At 44.6% G+C, this 19,386-nt stretch overlaps 1 protein-coding gene across 2 annotated transcripts in view; it reads right to left on the reverse strand.

The window, feature by feature from the left end:
* Nucleotides 1-19,386, reverse strand: part of LOC149435357 (ovostatin-like) — a 172,235-nt gene that overhangs the window by 21,397 nt on the left and 131,452 nt on the right. For both annotated transcript variants that reach the window (XM_089662736.1, XM_089662735.1), the window contains 4 exons: nucleotides 19,053-19,133; nucleotides 11,717-11,879; nucleotides 5,208-5,425; nucleotides 1,060-1,272 (listed from right to left, as the gene is read on the reverse strand). In XM_089662736.1, the coding sequence (XP_089518862.1) occupies nucleotides 1,060-1,272; nucleotides 5,208-5,425; nucleotides 11,717-11,879; nucleotides 19,053-19,133 (675 nt within the window). The remainder of the gene's footprint in view (nucleotides 1-1,059; nucleotides 1,273-5,207; nucleotides 5,426-11,716; nucleotides 11,880-19,052; nucleotides 19,134-19,386) is intronic.

Raw genomic sequence — 19,386 nt, forward strand, 5'->3', positions numbered from 1 at the left:
ATGGCTGGGGCTTAAAATGCTAGGGGAGGGGCTATGAAGGGGAGAGCATGTATTGGTGTTCGGGAACACAATCAGGGGTGTATTTACCACAAGGCAAACAAGGCATTTGCCTAGGGGGGGCATTTTTCCGGGACGGCAGCAGCACTTTTCAGGGGGTCCCCTGAAAGAAGGAATGGAAGAAGGGACACACGCAGCACTGGGTCCAGGTGGGATCTGAGAGAGGCTACGGGCTGCTTTTTGGTGTATGCAGAGACTGACTCTTGTTCCCGGGGATGTCCAGAGCTGTGAAGGTGGGTGTTGTATCTCTTGCTGGGAAGTGGGTTGCCAGTGTATGGGGGGCGGTGGAAGTGGAAGGCTCTCTCGGGTGGGGGTGGGGGCTGGGGTGTTTGTGTCAGGCTCTCTTCATGGGGGAGGGGGGTGTTGGTTGGTGTCAGGGTCCTTGGGGGGGGGCAATTTTTGTGTTGCCTAGGTCAGCATGAAATCTAAATACACTACTGATCACAATCCCCCACTGGCAGCAGGAACATAACCCAATGCATGCAGGTGTTAAACCATTGTGTTGAGCGATTGATGCATTTTTAATATTTAAGTTGTGTTTTTAATTAAAGCCAGTCCACATGAGCCCTAAGGGGCTGGCTCACACCAGATCGCAGTGTGGGAAAGGCACTTTACCTACACTGCATTCAAACGCACTGCCCTTTGCGATCTGCATGCAGTGTAATGTTGCTGGCATCCCAAACGCAAATTGCAAAAGCGATGCCTTTGTGGGCAGCAGTACTTCAGTAACCCTGCAATTTAACGAGACGCGTTTTTAGAAGTAGTGCATGGGCTACGTTACTTTCTCTGCGCCCAGGTGTGATTTGCAACTCCTTCAAACGAATAGGCTGCAAAATCGTACCGCGCAGGAAAGCGCAGGAATCGTCCAGCAACAGGGCATGCGTTTCTCTGCGATCCCAGTGTGAACCAGCCCTAAGCTGTACTGGTGAGGATTGCTTCTTGTACACATTCAGGAGCACTTTTCTAGAAAACAGTTATTTTTAGTGATCCTGCCTATCTTACCTGAACCAAAGAGCTGCCTGTTCCTCTGACAACGAATGTACAATCCCCAAAACCTTGAATTTCCTTACTCTGCATTACAAATTTATTATCTTTGTTAACTGCCACATTGAAAACCTCTTTGCCATTTTGAAGTAAAGAAACCGTGATGTCGGTCTCTTTGGTATTAGTTGTCCGTCCAAAGCGAGTCAGAGCTTCAATCATCCATGATGTAGTCTGTCAGAAAGAAAAGAAATGGATGAAAAATTTAAAGGAAAACGAATAGTTTGGAGGTCAATTTATGTTTATAAGTTTTAGCTTTGACCCCTTTGTGCCGGAACCTCCAGGCCCTTTAACCCCTCGCCTACCGGGCACTTATACCCCCTTCCTGCCCAGGCCAATTTCCAGCTTTCAGCGCTGTCACACTTTGAATGACAATTGCAACACTGTACCCATATGAAATTTTTATCATTTTTTGTGACAGATAGAGCTTTATTTTGGTGGTATTTAATCACCTCGGGGTTTTTTTTAATTTTTCTTAAACAAACCAAAAACCACTGAAAATTTTGAAAAAAAAGTCTTTTCTTAGTTTTTGTTATAAAATTTTGTAAATAAGTGATTTTTCTCCTTCACTGATATGTGTTAATGACGCTGTAGTGATGGGCACTGATAGGCTGCACTGATGGACACTGATAGGTGGCACTGATGAGGAGGCACTGGTAGGTGGCACTGATGGGCATTGACAGGCATCACTGATGGGCACTGAAAGGCAGCACTCATATGGCACTGACAGGTGGCACTGACTGGCACTGTTAGGCGGCACTGATAGGCAGCACTGATGCGCACTGATAGGCAGCACTGATGGGCACTGATAGGCGGCACTGACTGGCAGCACTGATAGGTGGCACTGATAGGTGGCACTGACTGGCACTGATGGGTGACACTGAAAGGCAGCTCAGATGGGCACTGATATGTGGCATTGATGTGCACTGGTAGGCACTGGCAGGTGGCACTGATGCACACTGATAGGCGGCACTGACTGGCACTGATAGGTGGCACTGATGGGTGACACTGAAAGGCAGCTCAGATGGGCACTGATATGTGGCACTGATGTGGCACTGATGGGCACTGGCAGGTGGCATGGATGAGCACTGACAGCTGGCACTGATGGACACTGACAACTGGCACTGCTGGGGCTACACTGATCATCAGGGCACACTGATCATCAGTGCCCTGATGATCAGTGTACATGTCCCCTCCGAGGAAAGCCGATTACCGGCTCTCCTCTCCTCTGTCAGCGTGACAGCTCGTGAGGAGAGAAGTGCCGATAACCGGCATTTCCCTGTTTACATACGATCAGCAGTGATTGGACACAGCTGATCACATGATCGTGCCGACATCTTCGGCTCTTTCCATTGATCGGTGATCCGCTGTTTCCTAGGGACGCTCCCGGAGCTGCGCATGTGCGGTTAGAATGGGAGGACGTCATATGACCTCCCAGAACAAGAGAACCGCCTTGCGCCCGTCATTGTACTATATGGCGGGCGGGAGGTGGTTAAGGGGTTTCTGATGCCGGAAGGCGGAGCGGGGTTTTGGGCTGTCATGGCGGTCACATGATCAGAAAAGGTCCCGATTGCAAGAAGAAATCGGGACCTTTCTGTGGGACACCGACACATGTGCTGGAAGCGTGCATGCTCTCAGCACATGTTTGTTCACAAACGGTACGCAAATATGCGGCCGCTCAGCGTCAAGGCCCAGCCGCATATTTGCGTACGCTCAGTGTTAAGGGGTTAATTAGGGGCCAGTTCTCACCACAATTTTTGCGCCCTGGATGCGATATTGCATACGCTACTTTTTGATGCATCTTCAATGCGTTCCAGTGCTTTTTTTTGTTTTTTGACACTTTGAAAAATACATTTATTTTAATTAAGGACGATGTGTATTCCATTCTAGCCAAAAAAAAAATGCACTGCACTGGAACTGACTGCACTGGTGTGAACTAGGGATACATAGAAAACACTGTGCTCTGATCATTATGAAGTCACTCTCATTCACATTCACTCTGCACATGGACAGACAAACAAACAGCTATTTCTTCAGAATAACAAAAGGTTGGAATCTGCAACAAAGTTTGTTAAAATCCTTGCAATGTACAGATCACCCAGAGGGGATTTTTTTTTAGCCACTCCCCGTCCGACCCATGTACATAAATGGCCGGACGGCAGCAGTGCAGGAGCGGATTGACGTTCATAAATGGCCCCCGCATTAACTGCCTGTGCGCGCTCGCTGGGAGCGAGCGGCACCGCGATCCGGTGCCCGCTGAGTCTGGAGGACACAGCGGAACACCGATCGCTGTATGGGACCTCTGTGATCAGTGATGGGCCAATCAGTGATCACATGAATAGTAGTAAGCAAGATGTCACTTGTGACATCATTGCTTACTACGTGTGAAATCTGTGAATGATCACAGAGGTCACATGGTGCAAGGCTATTCACAACAGCCTTGTACCATGTGACAAGCTGTGACCAATCACAGCTCTCACAGTATTTCTCAATGGCTGCAAGAATGCAGCCAGAGAGAAGGAGATATGATTGGCTGCAGGAATGCAGCCAGAGAGAAAGAGATATGATTGGCTGCAAGAATGCAGCCAGAGAGAAGGAGATATGATTGCTTTTACACCCATAAAGGCAGTAAACGGGGCAGCAAAGTGACTAAATGGTTAGCACTTCCGCCTGGCAGTACTCGGGTCGTTGGTTCGAATCCCAACCACGGCACCTCCTGCCTGGAGTTTGCATGTTCTCCCTGTGCCTGCGTGGGTTTCCTCCAGGTACTTCGGTTTCCTCCCACACTCCAAAGACATGCTGGTAGGTGCATTGGATCCTGTCTAAATTGGCCCTAGTATGTGTATGTATGAATGTGAGTTAGGGACCTTAGATTGTACGCCCCTTGAGGGTTAGGGACTGATGTGAATGTATAATATATATGTAAAGCGCTGCGTACATTGACAGCGCTATATAAGTACCTGAAATAAATAAATAAATGCAATCAGTGTAAAAAAAAAAAGGGAAAAAAAATATCTTCATCACCCCCCACAAGTAGTACAGTGTCACTATGGTGACACTGTACTACTAGGGTGACAGTATGTTAAAAAATAATAATATTAAAAAAAATAAAATAAAAATGTAAAAAAAAAAATAGAAAAATTTTCATTTTTGGTTATCAACTAATTTGGGTTATTTATTTTTTTTACTAAAAATAACTGAATACATGTTAGCCAAGATTTATGAAGAAAATGTATTTATTTACAAAATGTTATCAGAAAAACACTATTTTTCAAACTTTTTGGACTTTCATTTATATAGCAAAAAAATATAAAAATCCCAGTGGTGAATAAATGCCACCAAAATAAAGTGTCCGGACTTGAAGTGGTTATATAAAATAAAATGTATTATTTAAATGTGACCCTAAAAAATTTGAAAAACAAAACAGAAATGAAAAAAAAAGTTTAAATATTGATGGTTAACAAAATTAGAAATGAGAAGAGCAGGACATTAACAGTTAGAGAGGGAAGGGGAAGAAGGGGTAAATTAGGGCTGATTAGAGTAAACCAGTGTTTCTCAACTCCAGTTCTCATGGACCCCCAACAGGTCATGTTTTCAGGATTTCCCTCAGATGAAACAGCTGTGGTAATTACTAAGGCAGTGAAACTGATCAAATCACCTGTGCAAAATAATGGAAATCCTGAAAACATGACCTGTTGGGGGTCCATGAGGACTGGAGTTGAAAAACACTGGAGTAAACTAATGGATAAATGAACAGATTTTATAAAAAACTAACTGCTTTCTTAGTCACAGACCCAGAGTAAGGATGTAGTATCCTAATCTGTATATTTGCCCCATCAGCCGGTTGCAATTCACTGGTATACTGTATAGTTCAAATATAGTCCAATAAATGGCTCCATTCAGCAGTCCTGGATGTGCTGATGGGGTAGAAAGGAATAATTTGTATGGCTCTGCCCTCTGGCCTAAAATGAACATTCTTCTTACTCTTGGACTGTGTGATAGAACGAGAAACATGGATACCTTACGTTCAGAAGAAGGCTTTACTGTGCTATGGCAACTACTGTAAATCTTTAGCCACATTTATATAGTAAATATGATATCTTTATTACCTGCGCAGCGTAAAAACCTCCACGTTTGGTCATTCGACCAGACAGATATTTGGCTATACTACCCATTTTGTTTAAAAGATCTTGACTGGGGTTTGGATGTTTTGTCATGCTAATCAGCATGCATGATGTGATCAGGACATCTCCATCACTCGGTGTTGGGAAAAACTGATATAATTTTAATTTTGCCACATTGTCGTTCCTCCAATAAAGAATGTCACCTGGAGATGAGAGAAATAAGGTTCAGTTGTTATGTGGGAAACATGGAAGACAGGTGAGGTCTGATCGGCGCAGACCCTCCATCATGCTCATGGTAAAAAGGACTTGTATTATACCTGCTACAGATGTTCCCAACACGTGTGCCCAGAGCTTTCTTCCGTGAATTAAGGTCGCAGTTCAATAAATTTGTCTGGCGAGGAGAGACCCCCTGAATCGGCCAACTAGTTGTGACTAGAGCAAAGGTTAGGGGAGGTGTGGGTCTACCGGATCCGACACTACAACTCACAAGGTCGCAGTTCAATAAATTTGTCTGGCGAGGAGAGACCCCCTGAATCGGCCAACTAGTTGTGACTAGAGCGAAGGTTAGGGGAGGTGTGGGACTACCGGATCCGACACTACAACTCACAAGGTCGCAGTTCAATAAATTTGTCTGGCGAGGAGAGACCCCCTGAATCGGCCAACTAGTTGTGACTAGAGCGAATTTTAGGGGAGGTGTGGGTCTACCGGATCCGACACTACAACTCATATGACACAGGTGATTGACGGGTGTAGACGTGGTGACAGCAAGTTGTGGACATTACTTGACCAGGATTGACTTTGAATGATACTCATGGTCAGGGACGGACTGACAACTCATGGGGCCCCCGGGCAATAGGGGATCATGGGGCCCTTGTGTCCTTGCCCAAACTCAAAAAAGCCTATGAAAAAGGTACCAGGGGCATCTCATGGGGCCCCCTACTGACCCCAGGCCCTCGGGCAGTTTCCAAATGGTCAGTTCGCCCCTGCTCATGGTGTAAAATTAGGAGTTTTGCATCTCCTATGACGCCTATGCTAGATCATTCTCCCAGTTCACTCTGACCCATTTTTTCATGCATGACTCTCTCAGGGCTTAACTAGAGCCTCACGGTTTGTCACCACATGGCATATTATTCTTTGCCCATAAGGCATCCATCTTCAAAGAATATCAAGAGATCATCTACAAGATCATAACTAGGCAATACAGGACCCTGGTGGACCTAGCTAAATATTTTCCTCAGCACAGCCCTAATTGTTGGCATTGCGGTACCCATTTAGGCACCTTAATACATGTCTTTTGGTATGGCCTGTGTTTTTCCTCATTTTTTCTCCATTACTGATTAACAATGCCTTGTTCTGTACTGTGAATTTGTTTGTGGGTGGATGTCTTGGTAGAGCGGCTGTACTTTTCTTCCTCAGCACTGCTACCATGAAGACTGGTGATCTAATGACTGGTGGGGTGATTGTGAAGAAGCAGCAGGAGAGGTGGAGGAAGCACAGATCCACAGAAGCAAGGAGATCCTTGCACTGCAGCTATTCAAGAACAGTTTACTCTCCAATAAGGAGAACATGGAGCAGCACTGCTAGTCTCCAAATTTGGTGAGGCTAGCAGTCAGCGGCAGCAGTTTATCAACTAAGGGTATCAGTTGGTTTTCCCAAGGTGCTGTGAGCACAAGACCCAATTTGTCCTGGATAAAAAAATGATGCGAGGTTCCTATGAGCCAGGAGACTCTGATGTGATGGGGAGACTCTGAAGTTAATTTCATCAAGATGGCTGTTTGCATCACCAGTTTCCCATCAATAAATAGCATTTGGGTTTTTAACCTTTTAGACCTAGGTGCCTCTGGATGTTGCTTACTTTTAAAGGGTGCACAACTGAAAAAAGGTTGAGAAACACTGTCTTAGGTGATCTTAAGAGCTACGTCTTAGGTGATCTTAAGTGTTAGGGATCCGGGTATGACCAGAAATGTGTGGGAACACAGGTGTAGTCAGGGCTGGAGAGGTGGAATGGTCAGGCAGGCCATTTGGTAGTGTTAAGCACCGCCTGGCGGCGTCTCTAGCAGCCCACAGCACGGGGTTCCTCAGGGCGCGGGGTCTAAGTCCCAATCTGCTTATTCACCCGGGCCCCTGATGGTGGGGATGGACTTGGAGCAGACTGAGACCAGGTCGCGACCCCTGAGTACATTCGGCAATGGTAGGGAGCGTCGTCAGAGGTGTGCGGGGAAAGGAGCCTGACGTGAGAGGCTGGCAGACCTGGTAACAGGGACAGATCCATGCGGGATGGATGGATCGTCTGGATAGCATAAGGCGTAGTCAGGCAGGCCAGGTCAGCAACGTGCGGGCTGCGAGGTACCGGAGGAGCAGGCAGAGAATGGTCAGGGTCACAAGCCGGGTTCAGTAACTAACGGGCAGCGCGGTACAGAGGATCAGGCAGAAGGATGGTCAGGCAAGCCAGGGGTTAAACAGGAGACGGTCAGCAACAATGCAGAGGTCAGCAACAGAAGATTCACAGGACACCAGGTACAGGGGCTCATGGGAAACAATACACCAAGGCCCCGATCACAGGCCTGGTCCTGCTTAAATACACCTCCTGCAATCAGCCTCAGGTGATGGCTTGATTGCAGGAGTGAGATTCTGGCTGTTGAGGGCACCCGCTGGCCAGCCTTGGTACTGCAGCCCACAAGGTAGGTGAGTCCCACCACCATTGGCGAGTCCATTCCTGACATACAATATGAGACTGAAGGCACAGAAGTGCCTAGGCACCCCCACATGTCTAGAAGTATACTGATGTTTTTCAAAAAGAATTCCAGACAAAAGGAAGATTTTTTTTTTCAAGGTACTCCTCAGGCACAATTAAAGAATAGCCAAATTTATATTATACACTTCTGGATTACAGAACTGCAGTTCGTTCTGCACTCCTGTGACCAGTTTTCAGCTGACAGCGAGCTAAAGCCCACTGATGGCTGACATCAGGGCCATCTTAATGCCTGGGCACTCCTGGGTACTGCCCAGGGTCCCCAGGTGCATTGGGGGCCCATGATAATGTTGCATTAAATCAGACTTTACAACTGTCTCGAATTTACCATGTCAGTCACGATCTTTACTAAGCTACGCTGGTAAGGTCATGTCCCGGGCAGCATTCGAGGACCTGTACTTTGCCCTCCTGATCCCAGTATTGTGCCCTTCTGATCCCTCTAGTACTATGCCTTTCTGCCTACCCCCTGTACTGTGCCCTTTGTGTTGATTAGTCTTTGAATGATGGCATGTTTTCTTGTTGTTTAAAATTTCATTTTATTGAAAGTACTAATAAATATATGTTTAATTATATCAACTTCAGTATTTTTACTTTAGTTCTTGAGAGTAGGTTCATAAATTGGGGCAGGCTGGTAGGGGCCCCAGGGCACAACTTTGCCCTGGGTCTCATTGTTATTAAGATGGCCCTGGCTGACATCACAGAGCCAGAGCCAGTCCTGACTCTGAAAAAGAACCCAACCTTATGGTCGGTATCAGGGGCGGACTGACCATTGGAGAACTCGGGCACTGCCCGAGGGCCCAGGGTCAGTAGGGGGCCCCATGAGATGCCCCTGGTACCTTTCATTGGCTTTTTCATATGCTTTTTTGGGTGTGGGCGAGGACACAGGGGCCCCATGATCCCCTATTGCCCGGGGCCCCATGAGTTGTCAGTCCGCCCCTGGTCGGGATCCACCCAGATGCCTGGACTGCCAGCTGGCTTACTCTCTCAGGCAGCTGCCGAGAGCCTGAGTTTGCAGCTCCCACCCCTCCAGACTAGCACGCCGGTGAGTGGTAGAGGGTCAGAGAGCCAGTGTATTCCACCTAAGAGGCAGTATATTCCCAAGTGATATTTTATTCTAATATTCAGCCTCATGGGCTAAGTCAGCCTATGGTGCCTTATATGTCATCTATTCTTCTGCAACAAGTTCTCATTACCAAAAGTCCTGCTTCCACTTTGGAAACTCCTAAACTTTGCTGCTGTTACAATAAAACTGCCATAAATTCACAATAAGTGGAGGGCTCCCTTTCCCTTTGCACGTCACATATAGCATATGTATTTCTTCCATATTAAGCCAAGAGCCTTGAAACATGGGTGCTCTATTATTCAAATATCGAACTGCACTAGATTTTTTGAGGCTTCTTGACCACTGGTAAGTCCGTGAAGATTCCTTTGAAATGGTTTGAATCAATAGGGACCTCTTAAGGACGATACTTGTGAAACTGTTGGATCAATAGGGACCTTTTATTGAAGACACCTGTGAAACTGTTGGATCAATGGGGACCTCTTAGTGAAGATACCTGTGAAACTGTTGGACCAATAGGGACTTTTTATTTAAGACACCTGTGAAACTGTTGGATCAATGGGGCCTCTTAGTGAAGATACCTGTGAAACTGTTGGACCAATAGGGACTTTTTATTTAAGACACCTGTGAAACTGTTGGATCAATGGGGACCTCTTAGTGAAGACACCTTGAAACTGTTGGATCAATGGGAACCTCTAAGTGAAGAGTCCTGTAAAACGGTTGGACAAATGAGCATCTTTTAGTGAAGACACTTGTGAAACTGTTGGACCAATGGGGACCTGTTAGTGAAGACACCTGTAAAACTGTAGGATCAATGGGGATCTCTTAGTGAAGACACCTGTAAAACTGTAGGATCAATGGGGATCTCTTAGTGAAGACACCTGTAAAACTGTTGGATCAATGGGAACTTTTTAGTGAAGACACCTGTGAAACTGTTGGATCAATGGGGACCTCTTAGTGAAGACACCTGTGAAACTGTTGGATCAATGGGAATCTTTTAGTGAAGACTCCTGTAAAACGGTTGGACCAATGGGGATCTCTTAGTGAAGACACCTGTAAAACTGTTGGATCAATGGTAACCTCTTAGTGAAGACACCTGTAAAACTGTTGGATCAATGGGGACCTCTTAGTGAAGACACCTGTAAAACTGTTGGATCAATGGGGACCTCTTAGTAAAGACACCTGTGAAACTGTTGGACCAATGGGGCGCTTTAAGTGAAGACACCTGTAAAACTGTTGGACCAATGGGGATCTTTTAGTGAAGACATCTATGAAATTGTTGGATCAATAGGGACCCTCTTAGTAAGGATACCTGTGAAACTGTTGTACCAATAAGAACCTTTTAGCGAAGATGCCTGTGAAACTGTTGGATCAATGGGGATCTTTTAGTGAAGACACCTGTAAAACTGTTGGACCAATGGGGACCTCTTAGTGAAGACACCTGTAAAACTGTTGGATCAATGCAAACCTTTTAGTGAAGATAACTGTGAAACTGTTGGATCAATGGGGACCCCTTAGTGAAGACACCTGTAAAACTGTTGGATCAATGGGAACCTCTTAGTGAAGACACTTGTGAAACTGTTGGATCAATGGGGACCTCTTAGTGAAGACACCTGTGAAACTGTTGGACCAATGGGGAGCTTTTAGTAAGAAACCTGTAAAACTGTTGGACCAATTTGGGATCTTTTAGTAAAGACACCTATGAAACTGTTGGATCAATAAGGACCCTCTTAGTAAGGATACCTGTGAAACTGTTGCACCCAGGGGCGGACTGACCATTTAGAAACTAGGGCACTGCCCGAAGGCCCAGGGTCAGTAGGGGGCCTCGTGAGATGCCCCTGGTACCTTTTTCATAGGCTTTTTTGAGTTTGGGCAAGGACACAGGGGCCCCATGATCCCCTATTGCCCGGTGGCCCCATGAGTTGTCAGTCCGCCCCTGGTTGCACCAATAAGAACCTTTTAGCGAAGATGCCTATGAAACTGTTGGACCAATGAGAACCTATTAACATAAGTTGAAATTTTTATATTGGCTCTTTCCTCTGAAAAACATTCAAGCGCATATGTGTCATCATGAAGCTCTATCCATGCATGCCCATGATCCCTAAAATATGTTGGTGTGATGGATGCTCTGTCTTCTCTCTGGGCTTATCTCAGCAACTCATAAGCAGAGAATTGTTCAAAAAGAAGTTTAAGGATATTCTTTTGCCTCATAGTAGATCTAAACCCATTTTTACATCTCATATACTTTTTAATATGTAATTGCACTTTCAAAAAGATACTTTCACTCTTTTTAAAATCTGCAGCTTTCAAAAAACAAAAACAAAAAACCTAGTGATCCTGCCATAAAAGTCCTTCTTCAGATACTTCCTGGTATGAGGAGACAACTGTCTCCCAATTGTGTTTCTTGTACTGTCACCCTATCACATGCACCCCTGGTGGAGATCAGGGACACATGGCATGCCAATACATATTGCACAGGCAAGATCCGCTGTTGTTACTATCTGGAAGCTGGTCCAGAGCAATGAGATACAAACAAATGATGAAGAAAAGGTGAAAATGGTATCTTAATGGGGATATATTTGCAAGCGTTTGATACACAGTGCTTTAGCACACTAGTCAGGGTCAGGACCTTGCTGGAACTCCTAACCATCTAAGTATATAAACCATTCATTCAAATATTACCATTGCTGATGCCCTTAGGTTCCAGGACATTGTAGATGGTCTCCCATTTGTCAAAATCTCCACCTGAAGCTGCAGCATTTAGCATGTAACACTGGGTCAAGGTATCCTGGCTGTCAAGGTCCGCACTATCAAGACACCTTTTTGCACCTTCTAACAATGGTCCCTGGAAAGGAAAGCAGTACATTACAATGTTGTCATTTCAGGTAACCTAGCTTCTATGTAATACTGTGCATACCACAAGGCAAAATCTATACAAACATCTCGTGCTTGTGTTGCCATTGCTTACCTCCTGTAAATGTCAACCGTTTTTTTACTATGTATTTGGACCTGAATTGCCAGGTTATGATAATAAAGTCTGATGACCCCAAACTGAGAAGTGGAAAAGGAGGTGAAAGTCTTGTTGCACACAGTGTCATCCTCATTTCTCCAAAACTCACATGTCTGCGACAAAATGTCTGGATTTAAAGTGTTACTAAACCCCGGACCCTGCATTCACTATATCCAGTCTCCCTGGACCCTGCATTAACTATATCTGGTCTCCCCGGACCCTGCATTCACTATATCCAGTCTCCCTGGACCCTGCATTCACTATATTTGGTCTCCCTGAACCCTGCAATCACTTTATCCGGTCTCCCCGGACCCCGCATTCACTATATCTGCTCTCCCCGGACCCTGCATTCACTATATCTGGTCTCCCCAGACCCCGCATTCACTATATCTGGTCTCCCCGGACCCTGCATTCACTATATCTGGTCTCCCCGGACCCTGCATTCACTATATCTGGTCTCCCCGGACCCTGCATTCACTATATCCGGTCTCCCCGGACCCTGCATTCACTATATCTGGTCTCCCCGGACCCTGCATTCACTATATCCGCTCTCCCCGGATCCTGCATTCACTATATCTGCTCTCCCTGGACCCTGCATTCACTATATCTGGTCTCCCTGGACCCTGCATTCACTATATCCGGTCTCCCCGGACCCTGCATTCACTATATCTGGTCTCCCACAGTACACGGAACATGGAAATGCAATTATTTTAGTAATTATAAACTGTTAAATACCTGCTAAATATAGCAGTATATGGCAGTCTTGTGACTTCTATCAGTGTCCAGCAGAGCACTGGCTAAAGCTTGTAGGAGGAGTTTACATTCTGCTCTAGGAGGATGCAGAACCCCTGACATCTGCCTGGACAGTGTTGATTGGCCATGTGCTGATCACATGCACTCTCCCAAGAAAAAAAAAAACTCACCAGAAATACACACCAAACTGAGCATGTGCAGAGTGATTCCACACGATATGTCTTATCAGGAGATAAGACGGGGACGTTGGAAGAAGGGGAGGATCACAGAAGACAGGATGAAACAAACTTTTTACACAATGACAACAGAGGAGTAACCCCTTAGGTTCCACAGTAAGTATAACAAGCATGTTTTACTGCACATACATACTGATTTTACTGTGGTGGGTTTAGTAACACTTTAAATCTGATGTCTATGCTGCAGAAATGGACTACAACTTTTAAAAGCCTCGGAGCAGATTAAACAGCCCAAGCAACCAGTGATGATCACTCTGTCTGCTGGTGATTAGATTGTTGTCCTGCAAGCTGGAAATTTTCTGCTCAGAGTGAGCCTGAGAGTGCTATTGGCACATCTAGGATAAACAAGTATTGTCTAAACAAAGGGCCAGTTTACTGTCCTTCAGACTTTCTGGGGGCTGAACTATGGCCAGTGGTTATACAAATAGTTCTAGCTTTGGTGGGAGTAAAAAGTGCCCCATGTTTGATATTGGGGGGGATAGTGTCCCATTTTTGGTATCAGTGGTAAGAATTATGCCTCATTGTTGGTGTCAGTCTGAGGAATAGCTTCTCCTATCAGTTTGAGGACTATTGCCAAAAGGGCCAGATAAAGGTAAGCAAAGGGCCACATCTGGCCCCCTGGTCTGCAGTTTGGAGACCACTGGGCTAAATACAAAAGCCAAGTGTTTAGTTACCTGGATAGCGATTAGTATTTCTTCCAGTTCTCTGCATTAAAACCACGATCGCTGTACGGGACCTCTGTGTGAGGTCCCGATCATATGATCACTGATTGGCCAATCAGTGATCACATGAATAGTAGTAAGCAAGATGTCACTTACTGACATCATTGCTTACTACGTGTGAAATCTGTGAATGATCACAGAGATCACATGGTACAGGGCTATTCACAACAGCCTTGTACCATGTGACAAGCTGTGACCAATCATAGCTTTCACAGTATTTCTCAATGGCTGCAAGAATGCAGCCAGAGAGAAGGAGAAATTATTGCTTTTACAGCCTTTATGGGTATAAAAGCAATCAGTGTAACTAAAGAAAGAAAAATCTTTATCACCCCCCACACGTCATCATCTTCATCACCCCCCACTATGGTGACACTGCACTGCTAGGGTGACGTTAAAATGTTAAAAAAAAAAACATAAATAATAATATAAAAAAATAAAATAAAAATGTAAAAAAAAGTTTGAAAAATGTAAATTTTGGTTATACAGTGAGGAACAGAAGTATTTGAACACCCAGCGATTTTGCAAGTTCTCCCACGTAGAAATCATGGAGGGGTCTGACATTCACATTGTAGGTGCATTTCCACTCTGAGAGACAGAATTTAAAAAAAAAATCAGGAAATCCCATTGTAGGATTTGTAAAGAATGTATTTGTCTTGCACGGCTGAACAGAAGTATTTGAACACCTAAGAAACAGCAAGAATTCTGGCTCTCAAAGACCTGTTACTGCGCCTTTAAAAAGTCCACCTCTACTCCACTCATTAATCTAACTTAGTAGCACCTGTATGAGCTCTTTAAAGGCACCTGTCTACCCCACAGTCAGTCAGACGCCAACTACTACCATGGGCAAGACTAAAGAGCTGTCAAAAGAGACAAAATTGTGGACCTCCACAAGGCTGGAAAGGGCTACGGGGCAATTGCCAAGCAGCTTGGTGAAAATAGATCAACTGTTGGAGCAATTGTTAGAGAATGGAAGAGGCTAAAGACGACTGTCAGTCTCCCTCGGACTGGGGCTCCATGCAAGATGTCGCCTCGTGGGGGATCACTGATGATAAGAAAGGTGAGGAATCAGCCCAGAACTACAAGGGAGGAGCTGGTCAATGACATGAAGAGAGCTGGGACCACAGTTTCAAAGGTCACTGTCGGTAGAACACTACACCATCATGGTTTCAAATCATGCATTGCACGGAAGGTTCCCCTGCTCAAGTCATCACATGTCCAGGCCCGTCTGAAGTTTGCCAATGACCATCTGGATGATCCAGAGGAGGCATGGGAGAAAGTCATGTGGTCAGATGAGACCAAAGGAGAACTTTTTGGTCTAAACTTCACTCGTCGTGTTTGGAGGAAAAAGAAGGATGAGTTGCACCCCAAGAACACCATCCCTACTGTGAAGCATGGGGGTGGTAACATCATGCTTTGGGGGTGCTTTTCTGCAAAGGGGACAGGACGACTGCACTGTATTAAGGAGAGGATGAATGGGGCCATTTATTGTGAGATTTTGAGCAACAACCTCCTTCCCTCAGTCAGAGCATTGAAGATGGGTCGTGGCTGGGTCTTCCAACATGACAACCACCCGAAGCACACAGGCAGGAGAACCAAGGAGTGGCTCCGTAAGAAGCATATCAAGGTTCTGGAGTGGCCTAGCCAGTCTCCACACCTAAATCCAATAGATCATCTTTGGAGGGAGCTGAAACTCCGTGTCGCTCAGCGACAGCCCCGAAACCTGACAGATCTAGAGATCAGTGTGGAGGAGTCGGCCAAAATCCCTGTTGCAGTGCAAACCTGGTCAGGAACTACAGGAAACGTCTGACCTCTGTAATTGCAGACAAAGGCTTCTGTACCAAATATTAACACTGATTTTCTCAGGGGTTCAAATACTTATGTTCAGCAGTGCAAGACAAATACATTCTTTACAAATCATACAATGGGATTTCCTGAATTATTTTTAAAATTCTGTCTCTCAGAGTGGGAATGCACCTACAATGTGAATGTCAGACCCCTCCATGATTTCTATGTGGGAGAACTTGCAAAATCGCAGGGGGTTCAAATACTTCTGTTCCTCGCTGTAAACTAATTTGGGTTATTTTTTTTTTTCACTAAAATGATAGATGAATACATTTTGGCCAAGATTTATGAAGAAAGATTATTTATTTTCAACATTTTATAAGAAAAACACTTTTCCAAAATGTTTGGACTTTTTCATTCATATAGCAAAAAAAAAATAAAAATCCCAGCGGTGAATAAATACCTCCAAAATAAAGTTTTATCTGTCTCAAAAAAATGCTAAAAAATTCATATGGGTACAATGTTGCATGACTGTGCAATTGTCATTCAAAGTGTGATAGCACTAAAAGCTGAAAATTAACCTGGACTGGAAGGGGGCGAAAGCGGTTACATAAAAGTTTTTGTTCCTAGAATTCCACTTTAAATCTGCACCTGTTATTAAAAAATCGCCTGTCAATCTTGCCATGAAGGTCCCGCACTTCCTGTTGGAAAATGACAACTACTTATCAATTTTGCTCCTGTGTTGTCACCCTGTCACTGCATCCCTAGTGAATACTACAGACAGCCATGCGAACACACATTGCACAGACACAGTCTAATGTTGTCATCATCAGAAAGCTGATCCAAAAGCAATGCAGATGCTGCTAGAGTGAGTGCATGTAGACAGGAAATAGCCACAAAATTCTGGAGGAAATCAGCAGCACTGAGATGCAATTGTAATACAATGAAAGCAGGGGAGAAAATCTAAAGAGAGCCCAATGCATTTCAGGGTTCCAGAAGCACCTCCATTGCCAAACCAGCCGCTGACAAGACATGAGCTTGTAATGTTGTAAAAAAAACCAGCAGCAGTTTACATTGGTAAGTCTGGCCTTACCCAATCTTTCTTTGTCTACCTGACCTTGGCTTGGTATCAAGAGATCCCCGAACTTGCCACTTCTTAATAGGTGATTTAACAGTACTGATTGGCATATTAAAGGTTTTGGACATCTTTATATGTCCTTTTCCATCTTTATAAAGTTCCATTACCTTGTTACGCAGGACTTTTGACAGTTCTTTTCTGATCCCCATAGCTCAGTATCTAGCCTAGTCAGTGCTTCCACATAACAAACTCATTGACTATTTATACACTGACACTAATTGCAATTAGAAAGCCACAGATGTGGGACATTAACTTCTAATTGGCATTTTAACCCATGTGTGTCACCTTGTGTGTCTGTAGCAACCCCAAACATTCCAGGGGATGGAAATTTTTGATCCGGGCCATTTGGGTGATTTCTGTTATTATGATTTAAAAAGGAGCCAAACAACTATTTGATAATAAATGGCTTTATATGATCAGCATCCTTCAACAAAAGAGCATTTTTTGGCATTATCAGTCATATTTTCAATATCAATGCCAAAATTTCACAATTTCTGCCGGGGTATGCAAACTTTTGAGCACAACTGTATGTATAAGGTCCATATCATTCTATTCCCCCCGATGAAGCCACGTGACCCGGTGGCGTAATGCGTAGGGGAGGGGCTCTGACGTCATGACGCTTAAAGCAACATACAGCAAGTATTCAACTATATTGGAAAACTTTACTGTGGATTAAAATTTTAACTTTTAATGCAGTTTTAACTTGAAATACATGTGAGTGCACTACTTTTATTTAAATAAATGAATTTTAAAGAGGATAAAGGCACTATATTCTTTTATTGCATTTCATGGCCATTACACCTATGGAGTAAAATCCCTAAGAAAGCAAGGAGACCCCCTAGTGGGAAGAGGGATATTTATGTCCATCCATTCGGCTCCAGGAATATCCATAAGGAAGCGAGGAGACCCCCTAGTGGGAAGAGGGATATTTCTGTCTATCCATTCGGCTCCAGGAATATCCATAAGGAAGCGAGGAGACCCCCTAGCGGGAAGAGGGATATTTCCATCTATCTATTTGGCTCCAGGAATATCCATAAGGAAGCGAGGAGACCCCCTAGTGGGAAGAGGGATATTTTTGTCCATCCATTCGGCTCCAGGAATATCCATAAGGAAGCGAGGGGACCCCTAGTTGGAAAGAGGGATATTTATGTCCATCCTTTCGGCTCCAGGTATATCCATAAGGAAGCGAGGGGACCCCTAGTGGGAAGAGGGATATTTATGTCCATCCTTTTGGCTCCAGGTATAACCATAAGGAAGCGAGGGGACCCCTAGTGGGAAGAGGGATATTTCCATCTATCTATTCGGCTCCAGGAATATCCATAAGGAAGCGAAGAGACCCCCTAGTGGGAAGAGGGATATTTCTGTCCATCCATTCGGCTCCAGGAATATCCATAAGGAAGCGAGGGGAGCCCTAGTGGAAAGAAGGATATTTCTGTCCATCCTTTCGGCTCCAGGTATATCCATAAGGAAGCGAGGGGACCCCTAGTGGGAAGAGGGATATTTCCATCTATCTATTCGGCTCCAGGAATATCCATAAGGAAGCGAGGAGACCCCCTAGTAGGAAGAGAGATATTTCTGTCCATCCATTTGGCTCCAGGAATATCCATAAGGAAGCGAGGGGACCCCCTGATGGGAAGAGGGAACACTCCATCCATTCATTCATCCATCCATCCATCCATCCCAGGGAAAGAGGGATAATCCTATTCATTTACCACTAAGTCAAATTAAAGGAACACAAGCTTTTTATGACCTCACCTAACAGTTGGGTCATATACACCAGGTGAGAGCACAACCGGTGAAGGTGTATAATATTTTTTATGATTGGTGAACTGCACTTTTATTATCTCGCATCACAGCACTAGAAGGAGTATCAAAGACACGGACTTAATAAGGACATGTTTGCAGCAGCAATATAACTGCAGTGATATTGTTATATATTCTTTTGATGCTGGACTTTTACTCATTCATTATTTATTTACTCACAATTTTTGTAAATGGTAGTGGAGAGCGACGCTCTTTCTGATTTTAAGATCCATATCATGTTTGAGGTCTATCAAATCATGATTTCTTGTGCTTGTAATCACGCTGGGAGAGATGCCATTAAAGGTCCAGTTTACGTCTAGTCCATTTCAATCGCATGCCCTGATGAAGGGGTGCTTTCAGACCCCCAAAATGCAATGGATACCCTTTGGATTGCTCCCCTGACCTTTACCAGAATAAAGTTGTATATGGACCTTTGAGCAGTGATGTGGCACTTCAGTTTACATTTTTGTCCCCTAGTGTGTTTCACCATTAACTGGCTTTCTAACAGTTGTGGGCAAAACTGGGGAGTCTGTTGTTTCTGCTTCTAGTATATCACCGCAAATTATGTACTTACTGCAGCACTAAAAGTAGGATTAAGTTCCTGCAGTATAGATGCCGCCAAGGCGGTGTACTGCATTGTGGGATTGACGTTCTCCTGTGAAAGGAATACAAACATTTACATATTTTATCCAGTATAAATGTATATGACACAAAGATTATAACAATCACAATGTAAGGGACGCCCTTTAAATTAAAAACTCTACAAAAACATAAGCCTTAAAGTGGAACTGAACTCTGAAAGTTGTGTCTATAAAAAGTAGGGGACTAGACACCAGTATTGTATGTGGGTTCCCTGTAGCTGATCTTTACCTATTATCGACTTACCTTGACTTTTTCTGTACTGTGTC

Source organism: Staurois parvus, unplaced genomic scaffold (assembly GCF_062004578.1).
Source record: "Staurois parvus isolate SC_StPar_1 unplaced genomic scaffold, SC_StPar_1.0 ptg001530l, whole genome shotgun sequence".
Classification (NCBI taxonomy): domain Eukaryota; kingdom Metazoa; phylum Chordata; class Amphibia; order Anura; family Ranidae; genus Staurois; species Staurois parvus.